General features: G+C 41.5%; 1 protein-coding gene across 1 annotated transcript in view; it reads left to right on the forward strand.

The window, feature by feature from the left end:
• The window catches only part of LOC109464719 (transient receptor potential cation channel subfamily A member 1 homolog), a 33384-nt gene that overhangs the window by 8367 nt on the left and 5476 nt on the right, over positions 1–19541 (forward strand). Inside the window, exons 2-18 of the mRNA XM_019761784.1 lie at positions 201–372; positions 1085–1173; positions 2568–2741; positions 3412–3630; positions 4306–4399; positions 10274–10469; positions 11084–11267; positions 11950–12057; positions 12431–12519; positions 12649–12795; positions 13571–13682; positions 14431–14567; positions 15320–15438; positions 15984–16054; positions 16560–16751; positions 18376–18675; positions 19390–19530. Of these exons, the coding sequence (XP_019617343.1) occupies positions 201–372; positions 1085–1173; positions 2568–2741; positions 3412–3630; positions 4306–4399; positions 10274–10469; positions 11084–11267; positions 11950–12057; positions 12431–12519; positions 12649–12795; positions 13571–13682; positions 14431–14567; positions 15320–15438; positions 15984–16054; positions 16560–16751; positions 18376–18675; positions 19390–19530 (2544 nt within the window). The remainder of the gene's footprint in view (positions 1–200; positions 373–1084; positions 1174–2567; positions 2742–3411; positions 3631–4305; positions 4400–10273; positions 10470–11083; positions 11268–11949; positions 12058–12430; positions 12520–12648; positions 12796–13570; positions 13683–14430; positions 14568–15319; positions 15439–15983; positions 16055–16559; positions 16752–18375; positions 18676–19389; positions 19531–19541) is intronic.

Genomic DNA, 19541 nt, shown 5'->3' on the forward strand with positions numbered 1-19541 from the left:
TGTTCAGACTGTCAGGAGTCTAAATCCCTCCTGCTATAAAATTGCAACATGATGTAAACACTAGTTACCATTGTGACAGACGTCTGGTCCAGGTCATTGACCTTATTGGTTTGGAGAAAAAGAAGAAGAAGAGGAAACAGAAAAAACTATATGTTTTCCTTTGGTAAACATAATGATCATGGTTTTTTGTTGTGTTGTAGGCTGCAAGAGATGGAGATGAAGAGGTCATGATGAAGATACTGAGCCGCTTTTCCGGCAACGCCAAACGGAGGAAAATCAACGAACTGGACGAGGAGAAGCTGTGTCCGCTACACTACGCAGCCAGGAACAACGACTACCAAATGGTCAAACTGTTGGTGGAAAATGGAGCAAGTAAGTTTATGCAATACAGTCAATCTTGTACAAGTGATGACCACTTCTACGTAAGGACTGCCTGGCCCAATATGACAACTTTCACGTGTTCCCTTTGATAGATTTTTCCCAGTGACATCAAGAATCATGTCTGCGACTACAATAAGGCTATACCAATTTGACTTGTTGGTTCTTGAATTTTTTCACTCGAAAAATATGAAGCGAATTCCTTCAACTGTTCGGGCCAAAATATGAGCATTTTGGAGTTGATTCAGATCAGAGGCCAAATTGAATATCTTTTATTTTCTTTGCAAATCAAAAAAAAAAGAAATGAAGTGGGCGAATCCATGAACCAAATAATTAAATTGGTGTAGCCTAAGACTAGATTTCATTGGTCCCCTGAGTGGTCACCTTGGCCAGGTTTAATTTGTTGACTGTGTTTGTGTGTTGTGGGCTTGGTCAGTTGAACCTTTAACATCTATAAGACAACAAGTCAAGTACTTCCTGATCTAGAAGAATTACATAGATTATAAGATATGTAAAAATAAGATTATAAAATCAATTTCTGTTGAGGTCTACCCTAACTAAAGAAAACAGAAATGAATAATTTTGTTTCCATTGTTCTCAGACATTTCCAACTAAAGGGTTTGCAAATGAACAACACAGAACAGAAGATATAAATTACTGGTAATATGTAGTTCCCTCATGTGTATCCTTTCTTCCTATCCTTCAGATGTGAATCGTAAAGGAGAAGATGACACCAGAGCGATCCACTTTGCCGCTCGCTTCAGGAAATTGAAAAGGGAGCAGTCAGAGGAGCAGGTATGTGTTATCTGTACCTGTATAGCTGCCATAACCACCCTTTGGCATAACACACCAGCTTCACAGGCACACAGCCTGGCGGCAGCTAGCTATATCACATAGAACGACCTGTTACACACAATCTTTGCATACCTAATTGCAGGAGTTGTTTAAAGCTACATGTATCTAATAATGATGCCCCAACTGTACTTTGGTGGCAACGAGTTCCACGCAACGATTGTTTTTGAAACCTCAATTCTTGGTTGATAACTCTGGTATTTGAAGGCATGACTATTTCTTGTTCTTTTCTAAAGAGCTGGTATTAGATGGAATTTTAAGTTATCATGAATTATCACCTGAAAATATTGTAAAATCTAGCTTACTAGTACACAATAACCTTTGAAGGACTGTTCTAGTCATTTAGTGAAAGTTTAAAGTAGGGAACTTAGTCATAAACACAGTTATGTCTTATACTACAGTGACATATACCTACATTGTATCTGTGACTCTCACTATATATCCCTGTTGGTAGCTTAAAGAAAAAAAATGAGGAAAACTGTTTTTGACGTCTTTTCTTTCACTTCCAACACTTACATGTAGGTTACAGAATTGGGACTTACCCAAATTTTCGGTTGACTCCATCAACCTTGTTCACGGAATGGACCCGTCTACTCTTGGAACGTGATGCCAGAGACACGTGACTGTAGTAGCAGGTCATACATGCCAGATAACTTGTGTAGCCCCCCGTCTCTGTTCAGGGTAGGTCTGTGAGCTCTTATGACACAAGTTATCTGGCACGTATGACCTGCTACTAGTGACGGTACTACGGTCATGTGTCTCTGACGTCACGTTCCAAGAGTAGACGGGTCCATTGCGTGAACAAGGTTGATGGAATGAAAGCTCATCTGTGTTGGTAGAATACATAGTTAAAGAGTTTGACTTGTTCCAACACAATAAGGAGAACTCACCATAAATTTTCGGCTGATCCCGTCAACCTTCGTCAGATTTGTGATGCAATCGCTGACTTTCCGGAAGTCGGAAACGTGATGACGTGAAGGAGGCAGTTTACATCAGGGCCCACCAACCCTCTCTGAACCGTGATGGTGGGAGATACCGTCTTCCCGCCACTTTTGATGCACTCCTGACGTCATCACGTTTCCGACTTCCGGAAAGTCAGCGATTGCATCACAAATCTGACGAAGGTTGACGGGATCAGCCGAAAATTTATGGTGAGTTCTCCTTATTGTGTTGGAACAAGTCAAACTCTTTAACTAAGGTTGATGGAGTCAACCGAAAATTTGGGTAAGTCCCAATTCTGTAATCTAAGTGTTGGAAGTTAAAGCTTAGTCTTTCTTTCATAATGACTTGTACCAACACAGATGAACTTTCCTGCTAAGTCTTTTCTTATTATACAGATCAATGAAGCAGCGTTGACTCAGCAGAACAGTGTGATCCAGTACCTGGTGTCGCAGGGCGTACACGTGAATGAGAAGGACTACTACGGGCAGACGGCGCTCCACTTCGCCTGTATCAGGGACAACGTGACCGCGGCACAAGACCTGCTGCGCTGTGAAGGAATAAACGTGGAGGTAAGGCCACACCAATTTAATTTCTTGGTTAACGGATTTTTCTAGAAAAATAATGGAGCGGGCGGGCGAAAAAATAAAAATAAAAACAGGCCTAGGCATCCTATTATGGCCCAAAATGGTACGATAGGAGCCATGAAGTCAACACATCAGGCTGGTTCAAAATTTAAACAATGAATTTTGAACTTTTAATGATACCACTGCATTGAAAGATGGAATAACTGTAACAACTAGGAAGAAAAGTACTGTTTTAAACTGTTCAGGGCAAAATATGTGCATTTTGCAGTTGATTCTGAATTTTTTTTTTTTGCAAATCAGAAAAAAATGAAGCGGGCGAATCTGTTAACAAGAAATTAAATTGGTGTGGCCTAACATAAAAAATAGATTGGTCTTGTACTTGTAGTGTTTTTGTTTATAGTTGTTGTCAAGCATTGTACAAGAAATTAATTGTATCCATTTTTTGTTGTGTAAAAAGATACCACTGTTCAATATATTAACTTGTAATTTTTTACTGCAGTTTTTTTACTTTTTATACTAATTTTTTCCTACCAATTTTATTGGCAACTTGTAATTTTTACTGCAGTTTTTTTTTCCTTTTTTGATACTAATTTTTTCCTACCAATTTTATTCTCAATAAACCAATCAATCAATCAATGTCAACATTTTTCCCCAGGCCAAAGACAAACAGGAGATGACGGCCCTCCATCTCTGCGCCATTCACGAGTCTAACGAGATCGGCGCGTTGTTGATCTCCGCCGGAGCGAACCTGCGTGCGTGTGAGGAGGAACTGCTCACACCCCTGCACTTCGCCTGCCAGTCGGGTAACCTGGAGCTGGCACAGATGTTGTTCACTGCTGCAGAGAAGTTAGACGGATGGGTGACCATTTCTCAGGTTTGTTGTCATGAAGCATTAAATTAATAAATAAATGTTTATTATGAAACCAGGACAAGAAAGATTAATAAAGTTCTATAGACCAGACCTGTGTCTTACCTGTAATGTGAAATTTAAGTGATTTTTTTCTTTTATAAGTAAATATGCACATAGTTCTGTTTTACCTTTCATGATTTTCCAGAAGTAAGTTTACTAAGCAGAACACAATCATTCAAGCCAACCATTCGGGATTGAAGTACTAAGTCAGTACTGTTTGGGCATGTTTCGGGCTCAAATTTGACACAAATTTAACTCAAAATCGGCTTCAATTTGCAAAGAAATTGTAAGGGTAGGCGTGACCTAAATCTGATCAGAGTGCTCATGAATGTCAGCCGAACCTAGTTGGCTGGTGTTCGGGAATAAATTCAGAGGATTTTGGTGAATGTGTGACAGGGGCTAATGGCATTCTCCTTTCCTCCCTGCTTGTGCACTAGGTGTTGTTTTTCTTCTGTTTCTTCTTCTTCTTTCCAAACAAATAAGGTCAATGACCTGAACCAGATGTCTGTCACCATGGTAACTAGTGTCGGGTTACATCATGTTGCAATTTTATAGTAGGAGGGATTTAGACTCCTGTCACCATATATTACATATGGATGTGGCATTCTCCCTTCCTCCCTGTTTGTGCACTACATGTAGATGGTGACAGACCAGGACAATGATGAGAACACCTGTCTCCACATGGCTGTGGACAATGGACACCTGGAGCTGGTACAACTCTGTCTGGAGAAAGGTAAATATGCTCATGCTTCATGCAGGGGTCTAGTGCAGTTTGTATCATTTTACCAGTAGTTATTAGGCTAGGACCCAGTTGCAAACATTGTGTGATCGTTGTGTAATTGCAATAGAATAACAATGTATAGAAATGTTGTACAAGTTCTACAAGGCCACACCAAGTTAATCAATTAGTTTTCGAATTTGAATGCTTTTTAAGCTCCTCCAAGTTGTTACAGTTTTTACCTCCGGGGAAGGAGATATCCTTCCGCGAGGAGGTTTTACTATTGTTCGAAACATTTCTGTCAGCAGCTGTTTCTCGCGATCGGCTGGACGGATTGGTCTGTTGTTCGGTATACGTATTGCTGTTGGGCTGCAGATGATGCAGAACGTTTTTGTTTAATTGCATATGTGTTTATGGGCGTCAAAATAAAAGGTTTTTAAGTGCTCCGGACACCCCCGTTATGCTGAAAATGGAATTTACCATGTTGTTAAGGAATGGGGAGGTTTCAGTTTTGGGTCTTACCATTCAAAAGGGGTCAAACAGAGGGGTGTCTGGTTCCGATAAAAACGTTGGGTGACGGCGCAGCAATGACGGCGCGGGATGACGGCGGGGGTAATGGCGCGGGTGACGCTGAACGCTGGGTGCAAGCCGAGTCAGCGCTAGATCTTCGTGTCGCGGCATTTATTTCCAGAAATACGGCAATACACGTCAATTTATTTCAAGTACGGCGCGCAGCTAGCATGGCAGCAGCCAGCAGAAGCGGTGGGCGGGCGGTATGCAAATCTTGCATGACGTATCCGCGTTACGCGTCTCTGATTGGTTGTTCGCTTCAGCTGAGATCGCCGGGCGGCAACATGAGGGGCGCGGGGACGCGATTTTTCTGTTTGAAAATATGCACTAAACGCTGTTTTCCAGGACTGCATAGCCACATCTAGTGAAAAAGTGCACAATTAATATAAATTTGGGGGGAAATATTTGTTTCTTTGTCGATTTATGGTGTCGATTTATGGAACCCGGAAGTGCAGCCGAGACCAGCGCGCAGCGTAGACCAGCGTGGCAGTTTGACGTGTACGATCAAAACATAAACAAAACTCCCGCGTTTTTAAGTGCTCCGGACACCCCCGTTATGCTGAAAATGGAATTTACCATGTTGTTAAGGAATGGGGAGGTTTCAGTTTTGGGTCTTACCATTCAAAAGGGGTCAAACAGAGGGGTGTCTGGTTCCGATAAAAACGTTGGGTGACGGCGCAGCAATGACGGTGCGGGATGACGGCGGGGGTAATGGCGCGGGTGACGCTGAACGCTGGGTGCAAGCCGAGTCAGCGCTAGATCTTCGTGTCGCGGCATTTATTTCCAGAAATACGGCAATACACGTCAATTTATTTCAAGTACGGCGCGCAGCTAGCATGGCAGCAGCCAGCAGAAGCGGTGGGCGGGCGGTATGCAAATCTTGCATGACGTATCCGCGTTACGCGTCTCTGATTGGTTGTTCGCTTCAGCTGAGATCGCCGGGCGGCAACATGAGGGGCGCGGGGACGCGATTTTTCTGTTTGAAAATATGCACTAAACGCTGTTTTCCAGGACTGCGTAGCCACATCTAGTGAAAAAGTGCACAATTAATATAAATTTGGGGGGAAATATTTGTTTCTTTGTCGATTTATGGTGTCGATTTATGGAACCCGGAAGTGCAGCCGAGACCAGCGCGCAGCGTAGACCAGCGTGGCAGTTTGACGTGTACGATCAAAACATAAACAAAACTCCCGCTGAAGAAGGGAAATTATCCTGTATGTATGCATTTCAGATCCCAGTGACTATGTTTACGATGGGAATAATTGTGGATACGCACGATGCGCACGATAAGCCTCAGAAATTTATGTCGCAAGTGGGGCATTCTATAGGCTTGCACGGCCAATGTCTGGCACGCTACGCGGCGTACGTACACTGCTGCACATCACAGCCAGCGATTCAAGAGTTTGCAAGAATTCTAGGAATTGCACACTCAGGCATTTTTTTCCACAGGCATGGCATGTCTACAGGCATGTTGATGGCACACTTTTATGGACACATTCCTACGTAGTCCTAAATTCTTGCCCACATACCCAAATGCCTTTCAAGTGGAAGTTTTACATTCTTCCCACATTTCTTCCCACATGCCTTCCAAGTGGATGTCTTAGCATTCCAAGTGGAAGTCCTACATTCTTGCTCACATTCCTGTCCCACATGCCTGCCAAGTGAATGAACTACAAACTCCTAAGGCATTTTAGAATTACTTCTGTGAGTACAGTCGATAGTGATCAGATGTGCTGTTGTAGTACCAGGTAGCCGCTTGTGTTGAGTGTCCGTTGGATAGGTAAGTTTGCCATATACATTATCTATGTCTAGTTGTCAAGGTCGTGATTTGGAGTTACTAGTAGTTTTTTTTTTAAGTTGCCAACACTAGTCAAAGAAGTTGCCAACACTAGTCAAAGTGTGCATCTGTTATGACAATAGACAATAGCATTTTAAGGAGGGCCCCGCATGCCCATTTTCCGTAGAGTGTAATTGACTGTTTTAATTCTACGACTGTAACCGGACCGATCTATTAACGCGTGTCCTGGATGGTAAGTTTGCCATGTTCAATGATGAATCCTATGATGAATTCTACGTAAGTCAGCACAAGACGTAGACTTTAATAAATGTATCTTAAATGTTGATATAATTTATAGAGACCATGCGCGTTTTTTTGTGTAAATACTACAGTACTCTACTGGAATTTGGAAAATGACCCACGCTGTCTTTCCACCAAGCTTCTATTGAGTCGCATGGTTGGGATACATTCAAGTTGATATTTATGAGTTCAAAAAAATCGGCGAGTACAATATTATCATGTGACCCGTTTCTAGCAAACTAGCGCATTTGAAGCTTGCGTTGTGTACAGACTATTACACATATTAGATGTTTTGTGCTACCGTTTTACAAGAAGTTCTAAATATAACAACTCTTCATGAATGGAAAGGATTGTTCATATAAATTTCTATTTCATTACAAATTCAAACTGTTGACACGGAGATCAGTTCGCTAAGATAGGTATATCGCGAAGTTAACTCCTCGCGAACATAAATGCACTTACATATATGTTGTACACATCAGAGGTTGACATTGATAGGTTGTTGACGTTGGTTGGCATAACCAAATATATTGACTAGATCAATTTTGTTATAGGACAAGGTAGAAGTACACATGTATTTTAGAGTTTTTTTTGTGCATGCAGTCCTAAGTATGCCGTAAAATTAATCATGTATGATATATGACAATACATCTGCATACTATCTACACAAGAGATTTGTACTTCGACACAGGTGTTTTATACGGCTTTATTTAGCCTTAAATGGATTTTCTGTTACATTACCTTAAGTTTGCCTGGCCATAGGGTGCTTGCGGAAGGCCTCCGGTTAGAAAAAATACCACCCAAAAACGACAACTGCAAGGGGTCATTCGCACCTTCTGCCATGTGATGACTTTTTGAAAACTAGTAGAAGGGAAACCTTTTTTTCAGGCCCAAGATCATCAGTTTTGGCTTGCACAATAATTCCTCTCCGGCTGTCACACATTCCTATGTGAACTATTTCCGCCCAGAACGTTGGTCCTCTGCGTGCCCAGTTCCATTTTCTTAGCAACCTCAGCAATATATCCTGTAACTGTCAAGTCCAGTCCGTGAAACGCGGGTGGTCGTCTTTAAATTGTAGGTTACTCAGATGTGTTGTTGCCATTTACGATTTAAGCGCTTAGTGGTGGTGTGGTTTCTCTTGATGAGAACAACGACGTTTCATTCGGAAGCTGTTCGATTTGGAACAACGTGGAATTTGTACAATGCCTGCCCTTCGTCATGCGCTGAAAACCGGTGGGACATATAGTGGTATGGTTGCTATGTCTGCATTCTTAACATGCGCTGTAAACCCTAGGGATTTGTGGCATGTCGTCAATGCCTGTCTGCACATGCGCTGAAGTCTTATGGATGTCCTACTTTCTGGCCCTCATTCCCACATGTCTTCCAAGTGGATGTTTTACATTCTTGCCATTCCCAAATGCCTTCCAAGTGGAAGTTTTACATTCTTGCTTCCATGCATTCGCACATGCCTTACAACATTCCTTCCAAGTGGAAGTCTTCAAGCCTTCCAAGTGGAAGTCCTACATTTTTGCTCACATTCCTTTCCCACATGCCTTCCAGGTGAATAAACTACAACCTCTAAAGACATTTTAGAATTACTTCTGTGAGTAAAGTCGATCACATTGTAAATCTGAACATGTTGGGGAAATGCTGAGAAGGAGACTTACAGATATGCACTGATGATGTCTTCGAAGCTTCTACAGTTTTCAAAAGAGAAGTCAAACCCTTCAGACATAGTTTTAGACATAGCTACAATTTTAGACAACTACCTTTCATCATGTTATTTTATATACTGTTCTTCAATGTCCTTTTATGTTTGTAACTGACAATTAGCCTCTGGGCATGAATTTGCAATAAACTTGTCAATTATTATAATAGAAGAGAAAGATATCATAATAATAGTACCTGTTTAAATGCAGCAGAGCTCAGAAGACTGTCGGTACAGATTCACAAGAATTTTTAGTCTTGTGAATCTGTACCGACTTCATGAACATCGTGGGAGTCTTGTCAATCTGTACAATTTCCACAATGTCCCAAGGGTTTCCTGGAATTTCACTAGGTAGGAATTGTATGTCAAGTGTATGTCCCACATTCTGGCCACATTCCTCACATGCCGTACCCAGTGAATGGTTAGCATTTTGTCCACAGGCATGCGGAATGGCATGCGGAATGTCCACAGGCATTTCTCTGCCCACATTCCTAGAAACCCTTGGGAAGATCTGTCTGCCCCATGGCCCTGCTTTCTGTGACCCCGGGGCTTGTTCACTATACACTCAGGGGGGGAGTGCACTGTATCTGTCTAGACTTAACAGGTACCATCATGGCAGTGTCATGGCAGTGCCATGCAAACAATAACCCTAACAGCAACCACCGTCGCCATGGCAATGTATGTTTTCATTGCCAGTCTTGTTAACATCAGTATAACAATATTTTTAAGCATATGTGATCAAATTTCTGTAAAAAAAATTTGCACAATTGTAAACATAAAACATGAATACAATGTAGATCGCTGCTATACTGGGCGTACCATTTCGCGTACATGGCCGGCTGCCCGGCGCAAATACTGTCCCGATTTTTCTCAGTAGAAAACCAGAATAAATCACGCACCCGTAATTTGGCTTCGACCCAGAGCTCCTACTTCAGAGTTGAAACCTCAAAAATAGTAACTTTATTAGAGCATGGAGGTATTATACCTCTATGATTGGAAGAAATATAGTATTGCGACACGTGCATAGAATTTGACAAATGGGGGGGGGGGCGCGCTACCTAAAATTCTGCTGCGCTACCTAGTTTTTGCCCTAGGTAGCACACTGTGCTACTTTGCTCAAAAAAGTATTTCGAACACTGCGTTAATCAACAGTCCATACCGAACCAACCGTCAGTAGCCATCAAACCGGCATACAAACATATTACGCACATAACTTTCATACTACACACTAACAAATAACCTAAACCAGTAGAAAAAAAAACCCGGAGGTTTGAAATCTACGATTTACCTTGTTCCATCTATCAATGCAGTGGTTTGATAAAAAAAGTTTCAATTTCATTTTTCAAATTGCAAACCAGCTCAGTGTATTGACTTCATGGCTCCTATCATAGCTTTTGGGGCTATAATACCTTTGGCTGTTCAAAAAAAAAAATTTTCACCCTGTCACTTCAACTTTTTTCTAAAAAAAATCCAAGAACCAACAAATCAAATTGGGGTGGCCTAATATGATGATACCGTTACACTACCTCCATAGGTGCTGATGTGAACAGACCGCGGACAAACTTTGCCACGCCGCTCCATCTGGCCTGCGTGTCGGGAAACCTGGACATCGTCAAGCTTCTCCTGGAGCACAACGCTCGCTCCAACGCCCTCAACATCAGCCAGGAGGCACCGATTCACAAGGCAGCCAGCTACAACCATGCACACGTCGTCAAGTACCTGCTGGAGAAGTGAGTTACAAAATGGCTTGACAAGAAAAACTTACAAAAAGCGTACGGTAGTTTTGTGTAGAAAGGAAAAGGGCTTAATATGCTTAATCTACATTTTACATCCTGATACATGTATGTTTCAATGCAATGGTTGTGTGTGTGAAAAGAAAGAAATATGTGAAGAAAGACATTCAAAACAGCATCTCAGGTACAAGACATTTTTTTTTTGCAAAATGCACTTTGTGTTAAATACATGTACATGTGGAAAACAACAACAAGCTATTATGATACATTGTGCACAAAAAGTGAGGTAATGGGAGAACAAAAATTAAGTTTACTTAATGGTTTTGAAAACATAAAGGTTGAGTTTATTATGTTTACCGAAGGAAAACATCTTGTTTTTCCTCTATTTCTTCTTTCTTCTCCTAACAAATAAGGTCAAAGACCTGAACCAGACGTCTGTCACCATGGTAACTAGTGTTGGAATTTTATAGCAGGAGGGATTTAGACTCCTGTCACCATATATATGAATGTGTTTGAGTAACTAACAGAGCAGACTATATGAGAAGGTAAACATTATGCATTTGCTTTACAAATGTTACCTTTCTAAGTGAATGTATTGTTTTCACTCCAAGGGGAGCCCAGATTGACAGGAGGGAGAAGGACAACTTCACTCCTCTCCTCCTGGCAGCTTCAGAGGGCCACGTGGAGACTATCCAGATGTTGTTGGACAACAACGCTAACATCGCCGCTGTGGACAAGTACGACAAGACAGCCCTGTACTGGGCTGCACAGGAGGACAGGCTGGACGCTCTACAGGTACAACTGCCATAATTACCTTCGACAAGAAGGTTATGTTTTAGTGGCCGTGTGTGTGTGTGTGCGTGTGTGTGTGTGTGTGTGTGTGTGTGTGTGTGTGTAATGTTCAATCATATTCATATTTTGCATGTGGGTAGAAATTGGTGAGAGGAAGACACAATTAGATTTTTTGGGCCCCCCACCCCTAGCAACTTTCCTTTGTACTGCAGCAGAGATCATGGAAAGTCTATTTACATGTATTTCTATTGAGATCTTGGAAGATTTCTATACCTAAATATGATTTTATGTGAAAATGTGAGAAAATCTTACTGATAATGGTAGTGGCTTCAGATTGCTCTGACATTGATGGTCCTCTAAGTATATGATGGGCGCATATGATTCTTTCTGGTGTGGAAGTATTGTTTTGGGTGGCTGAGTTGCGGGTTTGTGTGTCTGTAGGTCTGTATAGTAGGTTGACAGCACATGCGTGGGAAAGATTGACAGGCAGAATGACAGCTCAAAAGGTCAGGCACAGGAAACGGGGTGAATGGAAAACCATGAAAACCCAAAATACTTCTTAGAAGACTGAAGCCTACAATTTTTTTCTGTACTGAAACATTGACACAATAAAAAAACGTAGTGAAACCTGATGAAAAACCCTGTCTGTGTCTGCGTTGTTGATGTGTTACTGTTACTGTTGCAGGTCCTACTGGAACACCCCCTGGCCATGTCCCTGTTGGAAGAGTCTGACCGCTACGACAACACCCCCCTGCACATCTCAGCTGAGAAGGGGTACCTTGGATGTGTTAAGGTACAGACATCAGGTTTAACATTGTCGATGGCTTATATTGTACAATCAATCCATTATCACTTCCAGGTATTGAAGTTCATGTATTGTTTTGGGTGGCTGAGCTGTGGATTTGTGTATCTATACTACTGGTCTTTGTCTGGACAGAGTATACATGTAGGTTGATAGCATGTGGGTTGGGGAAGATTTACAGGCATAATGACAGCAGGTCAGACACAGGAAATGGCTCTTGCCAGGAGCTATCAGGTCTTCCTGGTTGTCTGAAATCTCTGATTTCTTGTTTTTAGCAAGAAATGCCTCCAGTTTGTGGTGACAACTGGCTACTGCCTTCTTGAAATAAAAGCCCTTAGATCTAATTTCAATCTGTATTGTCCAGGCCTTGCTGGACAAGGGTGCATTCATCGATACCAAAAATGAAGAAGAGCAGATGGCGCTTCACCTTGCAGCTAAGAGTGGCAGGACTAAGTAAGTATGTTTGGAAAATTTACAAGAAAATGCAGAAACCACACATTCAATTGTTTGTCATTTTCAGTACCTGTATTCTAAGTTTGTATGAAAAAAAGTAATGAAGGTATCCCCAATTTTCCTTGTCAGGGTGGTTCGAGAACTGGTCAAGAGAGACAAGACCATTATCAATGGTGAGGACGAGAACTCTTGCACCCCGCTGCACCTGGCATCCATCGCAGGACATACCAAAGTGGTGCAGGTGCTGCTGGAGGCAGGTGCTAACATCGAGGCCAGGTGCGCAGCTCTAAGAGCTCCATGAAATGTTTAAATCTCGTGTGATGGTGACTGTCTTCTTCGCATTCACCATGGTGTCTACAAGTCTGTCTTTATCGTGCAAGGCAAGCAATACCAGCCATCAGCTGTCAAGGAGGTCATGTAACTAAAAACAACTTACTATGTCCTGCTTTGCCATGTTACAAATGTACATGAAGAATATTTACCTTCGCCAAGAAGGTTATGTTTTCAGAAGCGTTCGTGTGTGTGTCTGTCTGTAAACACGATAACTCGAGAAGGCTTAAATGGATTGTCTTCATACTTGGTAGGTGGGTACAATGTAGGTCTTCATGAGACCTAAAAATGATTAGATTTTGGGTCCCCTGGTGGCTTGTTATGGTACTGCAGTGGAACTTCCGGTTTTGATATCTCATGATCTGGACTTGCTAGGGTCACGAAATTTAGATGTTCTTGTGCCGGAGAAGAAGTGATGTAGGTTTGGGGCCCCCCTAGCAGCTTGCTCTGGAACTGCAGGGGCGTTTCTTTTGAAATATTCAAAAGAGGATAACTCAAGAACCGGTTGACCGTTTACTTTGTCAGTCATAAAGATAAACATCATTTGGCAAAGGTATGAGATCGTGGAACTGTAGTTTGTACATGTTATAGTGTGCTTCTTAGTTTGCTTTGCATAGCTGATTGCCGTTGGGTATAACACACCAGTTTTGTACAGTAAGTACAAGCTGCGTAAGACAGGAATAGAGGTCTTCATGCATATAACAGTGCCCTGTACTAACAGGAACACCAACGGCTGGACCCCACTCGACTGTGCAGCAGCCGAGGGATGGACCAAGACTGCCATGGCCCTTCTTGACGACGACTCACCAGTCGACCCTACTGACAAGGCCAAGGCACGTAGACTAGTTGCATAACAGTTTGCTATTTCATAACTTGTAATTTTGCCAAACTTCTTTCATTCTTCCTCTATGCTCCAGTAAATGGCTGGACCACTCTAACTTAGATCTGACACTTACTAGGACAGTTAAACTTTTGGGAAAGATGGCTCATGGCAGTCAAAGTACTTGAGATATTTTGCTGAAAGTTGACAAGTTGTTTCTTTCACCAAAGTTGGTCCAACAAAGTTTGGTAGTGTGTGTGTGTGTGTAAGTTTCATAACTCAAGAAGGCTTAGATGGATAGTCTTAATATAAATTAATTTTATTAAGTGGATAGGACTTGATGAGACCTTAAAATTATTTGATTTTTGCCTTCCAGGTAGTTTATTATGGTACTGCATCAGAACTTGATACATGCATTGTGGTTTTGATATCAATACCTTTATTGTACATTCATGCCATGACAGGCTAGGTACAGGTCAAGACTTAACAGACAAATAACAGAATGTATGTAGAAAAGTGGAGACAAAAGATACACTACTTGACTTAGACATACATACATAAGGAACATGCAAGGGTATTATACTAGGATAATACAAAGTGTTCTAGTTACTGAGCTAAGACAGAGTGTTCAACTTCTTCTCGCTTTTTTGTACAATGGTAAATGTGGGTATGTTGTGATCTGGACATGAATTTTGCACAAATTTTGCACAGTTCTTCCTGTAAGCCGTGGTCCAGTCTAACGTGTTTATGACATTCTCTAGACGACCCCGCTGCACCTGGCGTCGTCCCGCGGCCATGTGGAGATGGTGGAACTCCTGCTGAAGTGGAACGCAAACCTCGCCCTGAAGAACGACGCTGGGCTCAACTGTCTGGACCTGGCCATAGACAACGGCCATAAGTACGTAGTACATGACTCATTTCTCTATTAACCACTGGTGCCCCAATTAGCATAAGAAAGCATAACTCTTGTGCATGTACATGTATATCATTCAAGTCCATATATGTTTAGAAGGTAAAGAAATGGCATCGTGTGGCGTAACGGTTGAGTGTTTGGCTCAGACCCAAGAGGTCCCAGGTTCGAATCCTACCCAATGACACCTACAGTATCTTGTGCACTTGGGAATGGCACTTTACACGACTTTCCTCACTTCACTCAGGTGTAAATGAGTACCTAGCTTCGGTTAGGGACGTCCCTCGGATTGGACGTTAAATGGAGGTCCCATGTTTGGGAAGAGCCACACCCCACACACGTTAAAGAACCCACCACACTTATCGAAAAGAGTAGGGGACCTTCCTGGTTTGAGTGGTTCAAACCTCACAGTCCGGTCTTACACAGCTTGTACTTACATGTACAAAACTGGTGTATTACACCTAAAAAAGTTATGTGAATACAAACAAAATGGAAGCTAAAGTGGTATGGCCAAGTGTCATGGTCTCAGGAGGAGCCCAATCATGCAAATAACAATCCGGGGAGGAAGAGAGGAAAAGATTGGAGGAGGATATCAGAGAATGGACCAGTGAAATGGAAAAAAAGCAAAAACGAGAAGGATGGAGAAAACTGTGGTACCCCATCAGTACGTGGTCTACATATGAGATGAGATGAAAAATAATATCATGTGCAGTTTACTAACTATTTATAATCGGTTCTAGGGACGTGGCAGCAGCTATTGTCAACGATGAGAACTGGGAGATGGCAATGCGGAACAAAACAACTGATCACTCAGGGATGGCGACCACGCCGATGAGAAAACTCATCAGGAAGATGCCATGTGAGTGTTTGATCTGTGTCTTCTATAGTCATAGCAGCCAAGATATATTATATATCCAGTTATACCAGGCTTCTGGTAATCATTAGAACTATGTACAGGAGTAATGTACAGTACAATATTTGTTTTGGCCAGCTGGGAGACCTGAGATAAAAAGAAATGAGTTTGATGAATTCCCAGATTTATTTTGTAAAGATCTGACCAGCATTGGATACAGCTGTTAAAGTTGTTACTTTCCCCCAATCAGTGAGCTCACTAAGACCAGATTGACATGCAGGCAAAAACTTCACGATATACATTATGTAAAAATATGTTTGCAGATTGTATGTTACCTCGAGGGCTGGCAGCATTACGATAGTTGTGCAACTCAAAACAACTACATGTAATTTTAACATCATGACATCATGTAAACATTCAACAAGAACAGCCACATATAGAATATAGAAGTCAGTTGAATTTTGAAACTGCAAGGAACAAATTTGAGCTAAACTAAACTTTGCAAGATATGCTAGATATATTGAGACATTGATTTTTTTTCTTTTGCACAGCTGTTGCTGAGCTTGTCTTCAACAAGTGTACCACATCCAATGGTCTCAATCCTGAACACAGGAAGTATGAGGTACATAATACTGTTGTTACACAGTAATTCCTGTTTTTTTTCGCAGTACTTTATATTCACATTTTTTGTGGTCACTTCTGTACCTGACAATGTTACAACGTCTTTATTGGTTTACCACAAACTTTCATTGCCATTAAGAAATGATTTGCTAATTTTCTTTTTTTTCTGCTCCTGCGACCACAATGACATATACTTCAGATCGCAACATTTTGCTACCATGAACATAAAGTGAATTGCAGTTATAATAGAACTTACATCATCTTTGGTTTAGTTGTAACAGTGGGGGATGAACTGGCGCCCGGGTTTCGGCATGGGTTTGATTCCCAGCCCGGGGCCAGGGGTGTCTTTCTGTTTCAACTTGCCTCTTGTTTCATAGTTTGAATGTTCGAATCCCCCAATTAATGTGGTCCTTCCTTTTGCATTAGATAGACATTTTAAGTTTAACACTTGAGCGTTGGTTAGGAAATCTCTCACGATTGTTTTTTTCTCCAACGTTTTATTTCAGATCACGTTTAACTATGAGTTTCTGGACGACATGTACGCGCCGTGGCTACAGGACATGGACAGCGAGAAGATGTCCATCCTGAGCGGAGAGAGTAACGAGATCTACGACAAGGAACACTTCCTGAAAGAGGACGTGCAGGCGTATACCACCGACTCAAATGTTCTGAAGAAGAACCACCCTCTACAGATCATGGTAAGACAGGGCTCGAAATACTGGGTGCATGCATATGTGCACCTTAGTGCACCCAACTTTGGAGCTGTGCACCCAATTTTTTTCTGTGGGTGCACTGGTGCACCCAAATATTTTGGTATGTATTTTTGTACATATTAAATGTATAATAGTATACAGGATATTCTTGGCATCTGAGTGTCAGAAAAATAATAAATATTTGTTGTAGTACTTGTTTAAGATTTTGAAGTTAGCTCCGATTCAAGCTCAGAAGAGGAGCAGTAAGATTTATAATTATATTTCAGTCCATACCATGGTATGGATGAAATATATTGTGTTCTCTCATGTTTCTTCTCCTCCTTCTCCTCCTTCTCCTGCCAAACAGTCAAAGGGATTCAACTCCGCCATCATTCAGCCAAATGACATGAAATTTGGCATGGAGGTAGAGTGGGCCAATACCCCCAGGCGTTTTTTTTCATTTTTTTGATACATGCCTTTGAAACATTTTTATGAAGGTTTTTTGGGGCATTTTTCGCCAAAAAATGGATTTTTGGATCCTGAGCCCTGGTTTTACAACCAAATGATCTGAAATTCGGTATAAGGGTACTTGAACATGTGTCTACAGAATAGCAGTCACATATTTGGCATACACCACTTCCAAATGACTTATTTGGGGGACTTTAATGGCTATTTTCAGCATAAAAAGGGCCAAAAGTGCTATACCCGTTCCATGTTCTATCTAAAGAATGGCCCGTTCCATCTGCCGTTGGCCATGGAACACGTGTTCCATTGCGGGTTACCTGGGGTCACATTGCACGTAAGTCGTGCGTAATGACCCACGCATTCAATTTTATGTGCCTAAGACCTTCAAAATGTATCAAATCTCATCATTGTTAGTATTTGCATACCTGTAATAAGATTAGTAAAGCTTTCGAGATTCAATGGGCTTGTTCTTGCATCTTTGTTCTCAATTACATAGCTACTATATAATTCATTTATTTGAGAATCTTTGCCAGTTTTACACTGAGGTAAGTTTGGAATAGTCCACTTTTGCGTGGGAGGGAGATGGACTGAAATATGCTGTATTTGCTCCCAAGCAAATGTCGGCCTCTCTAGTTAGGTTTTGTTTTACATGGTGCACCCAAAAACTTTTTGTGCACCTAAGTTTTTAGGTTGGGTGCACCAGATTAGGTTGGGTGCACCTGATTTTGAAAAAAAAGACATTTTTGTTGCCCTCTGACAGTGTTTAACATGCCGAATATTGGCAAAGATGTCTGTTGCCATGCCAGAACGTGGATGGCAGATAAATATGAAGAGAGGAGACAATACAAGGCTCTGATTTGCTTTAACTTTGATGCAGTGATGTATTTCATTCCTTTTATACGTGATGTTCACTGAATCAAAACCATTTGACAATGATTGAAAACTTTTATTTCTCAAAGTTGTTTCAGTGACAAATGGATGTATTAATAGTGTTAATAGTTGGCAGTAAAGGTTGCAAAGATCATTATACATACATGTACATGTATATTATAATATGTTACAGAAAGTTTGAGGGCGGGTTCATATTTTTTGAGGGATGTTCTGATGTGCATGCAGATGACCTTGTTTGTATTCATTTTTGTTGTTATTTGTTTGTTTGTTTTAGGTTATATCCAAACGAGAACACCTCCTGGCCCACCCTCTGTCCACCAGCCTCCTTCGCCACAAGTGGACCAAATACGGCCGCTACATCTACTACTTCTCCCTCATCATCTACCTCGTGTTTCTCACCTTCCTCACGGGGTACCTGGTCACCGTCCGCCCGCCGTACGTGGACACGGCCGACAACGCGACCCAAGCGTCGTGGGAGCGATGGTCGACGAACAACTCCGCCGTGATCCTAGTGTTCTCCGTTATTGGGAAGTTCATCATACTGGGGCTGGCAGCCTTCCATATTGTTAAAGAGGTAACATAAGCTTCTGATTTATACATGTAGAGTTAGGGTTAGGGTTAGGGTAAGGGTTAGGGTTAGGTTAGAGTTAGGGTTAGGTTAGGGTTAGGCGTGTTTATGGTATATTTACTTTACATTAACAGATCTATTGAGAAAGTAACATTGTATCACATGTAATTGCATTCAAAAGAAAGGAAGTCTGTCACACATTAAATACCTTCCCCTGACCAGCAACCAACTACAGTTGGCTGAAGTTTGGGAGTAGTCTGACAAGATTTTAGCCATGCCTACGTATTTCATATGAATCAAATCGAATTTTAGTTAAATTTGAGTCAAATTGAACACAAATCTTTTAGCCACACCTACGTATTCCATATGAATCAAATCGAATTTGAAATTAAACAAAAATTTTTAACAAGATTTTTGCCACGTCTACCTTTCTATATGAGTCTAATCAAATTTGAGTTAAATTTGAGTAAAGTTCAATACACTGTACCAGCTGACCTTGCTCTCGACTTAGCAGTGTTTGGGAGTCCATGTATGGATATGTATGACACGGGCTTTAGGAAGTTATTGGTCTTATATATGAATTACAAATATGGTATGCATATATACATTAGCTGCTATATCAGCAAACATTATTACAATATTAACATGTGACTTTAATTTTGGAACATTGATACTTCCCAAACAAACAAACAAACAAAGCCTTATTGTTGTTTACAACAGGTTGTGCAGATGTTTGTACAGAGGATGGATTACCTGACAGTGGAGAACCTGCTGGAGTGGGCGCTGTACGTTCTGTCTGTTCTGTTTGTCATCGACCTGAAGGCGGAGGACTGGCTCAGCTCCACACAGCCCATGAAAGAGGTGAGGAGCCA

Source organism: Branchiostoma belcheri, unplaced genomic scaffold, assembly GCF_001625305.1.
Source record: "Branchiostoma belcheri isolate BF01 breed outbred unplaced genomic scaffold, Haploidv18h27 scaffold14, whole genome shotgun sequence".
NCBI lineage: Eukaryota > Metazoa > Chordata > Leptocardii > Amphioxiformes > Branchiostomatidae > Branchiostoma > Branchiostoma belcheri.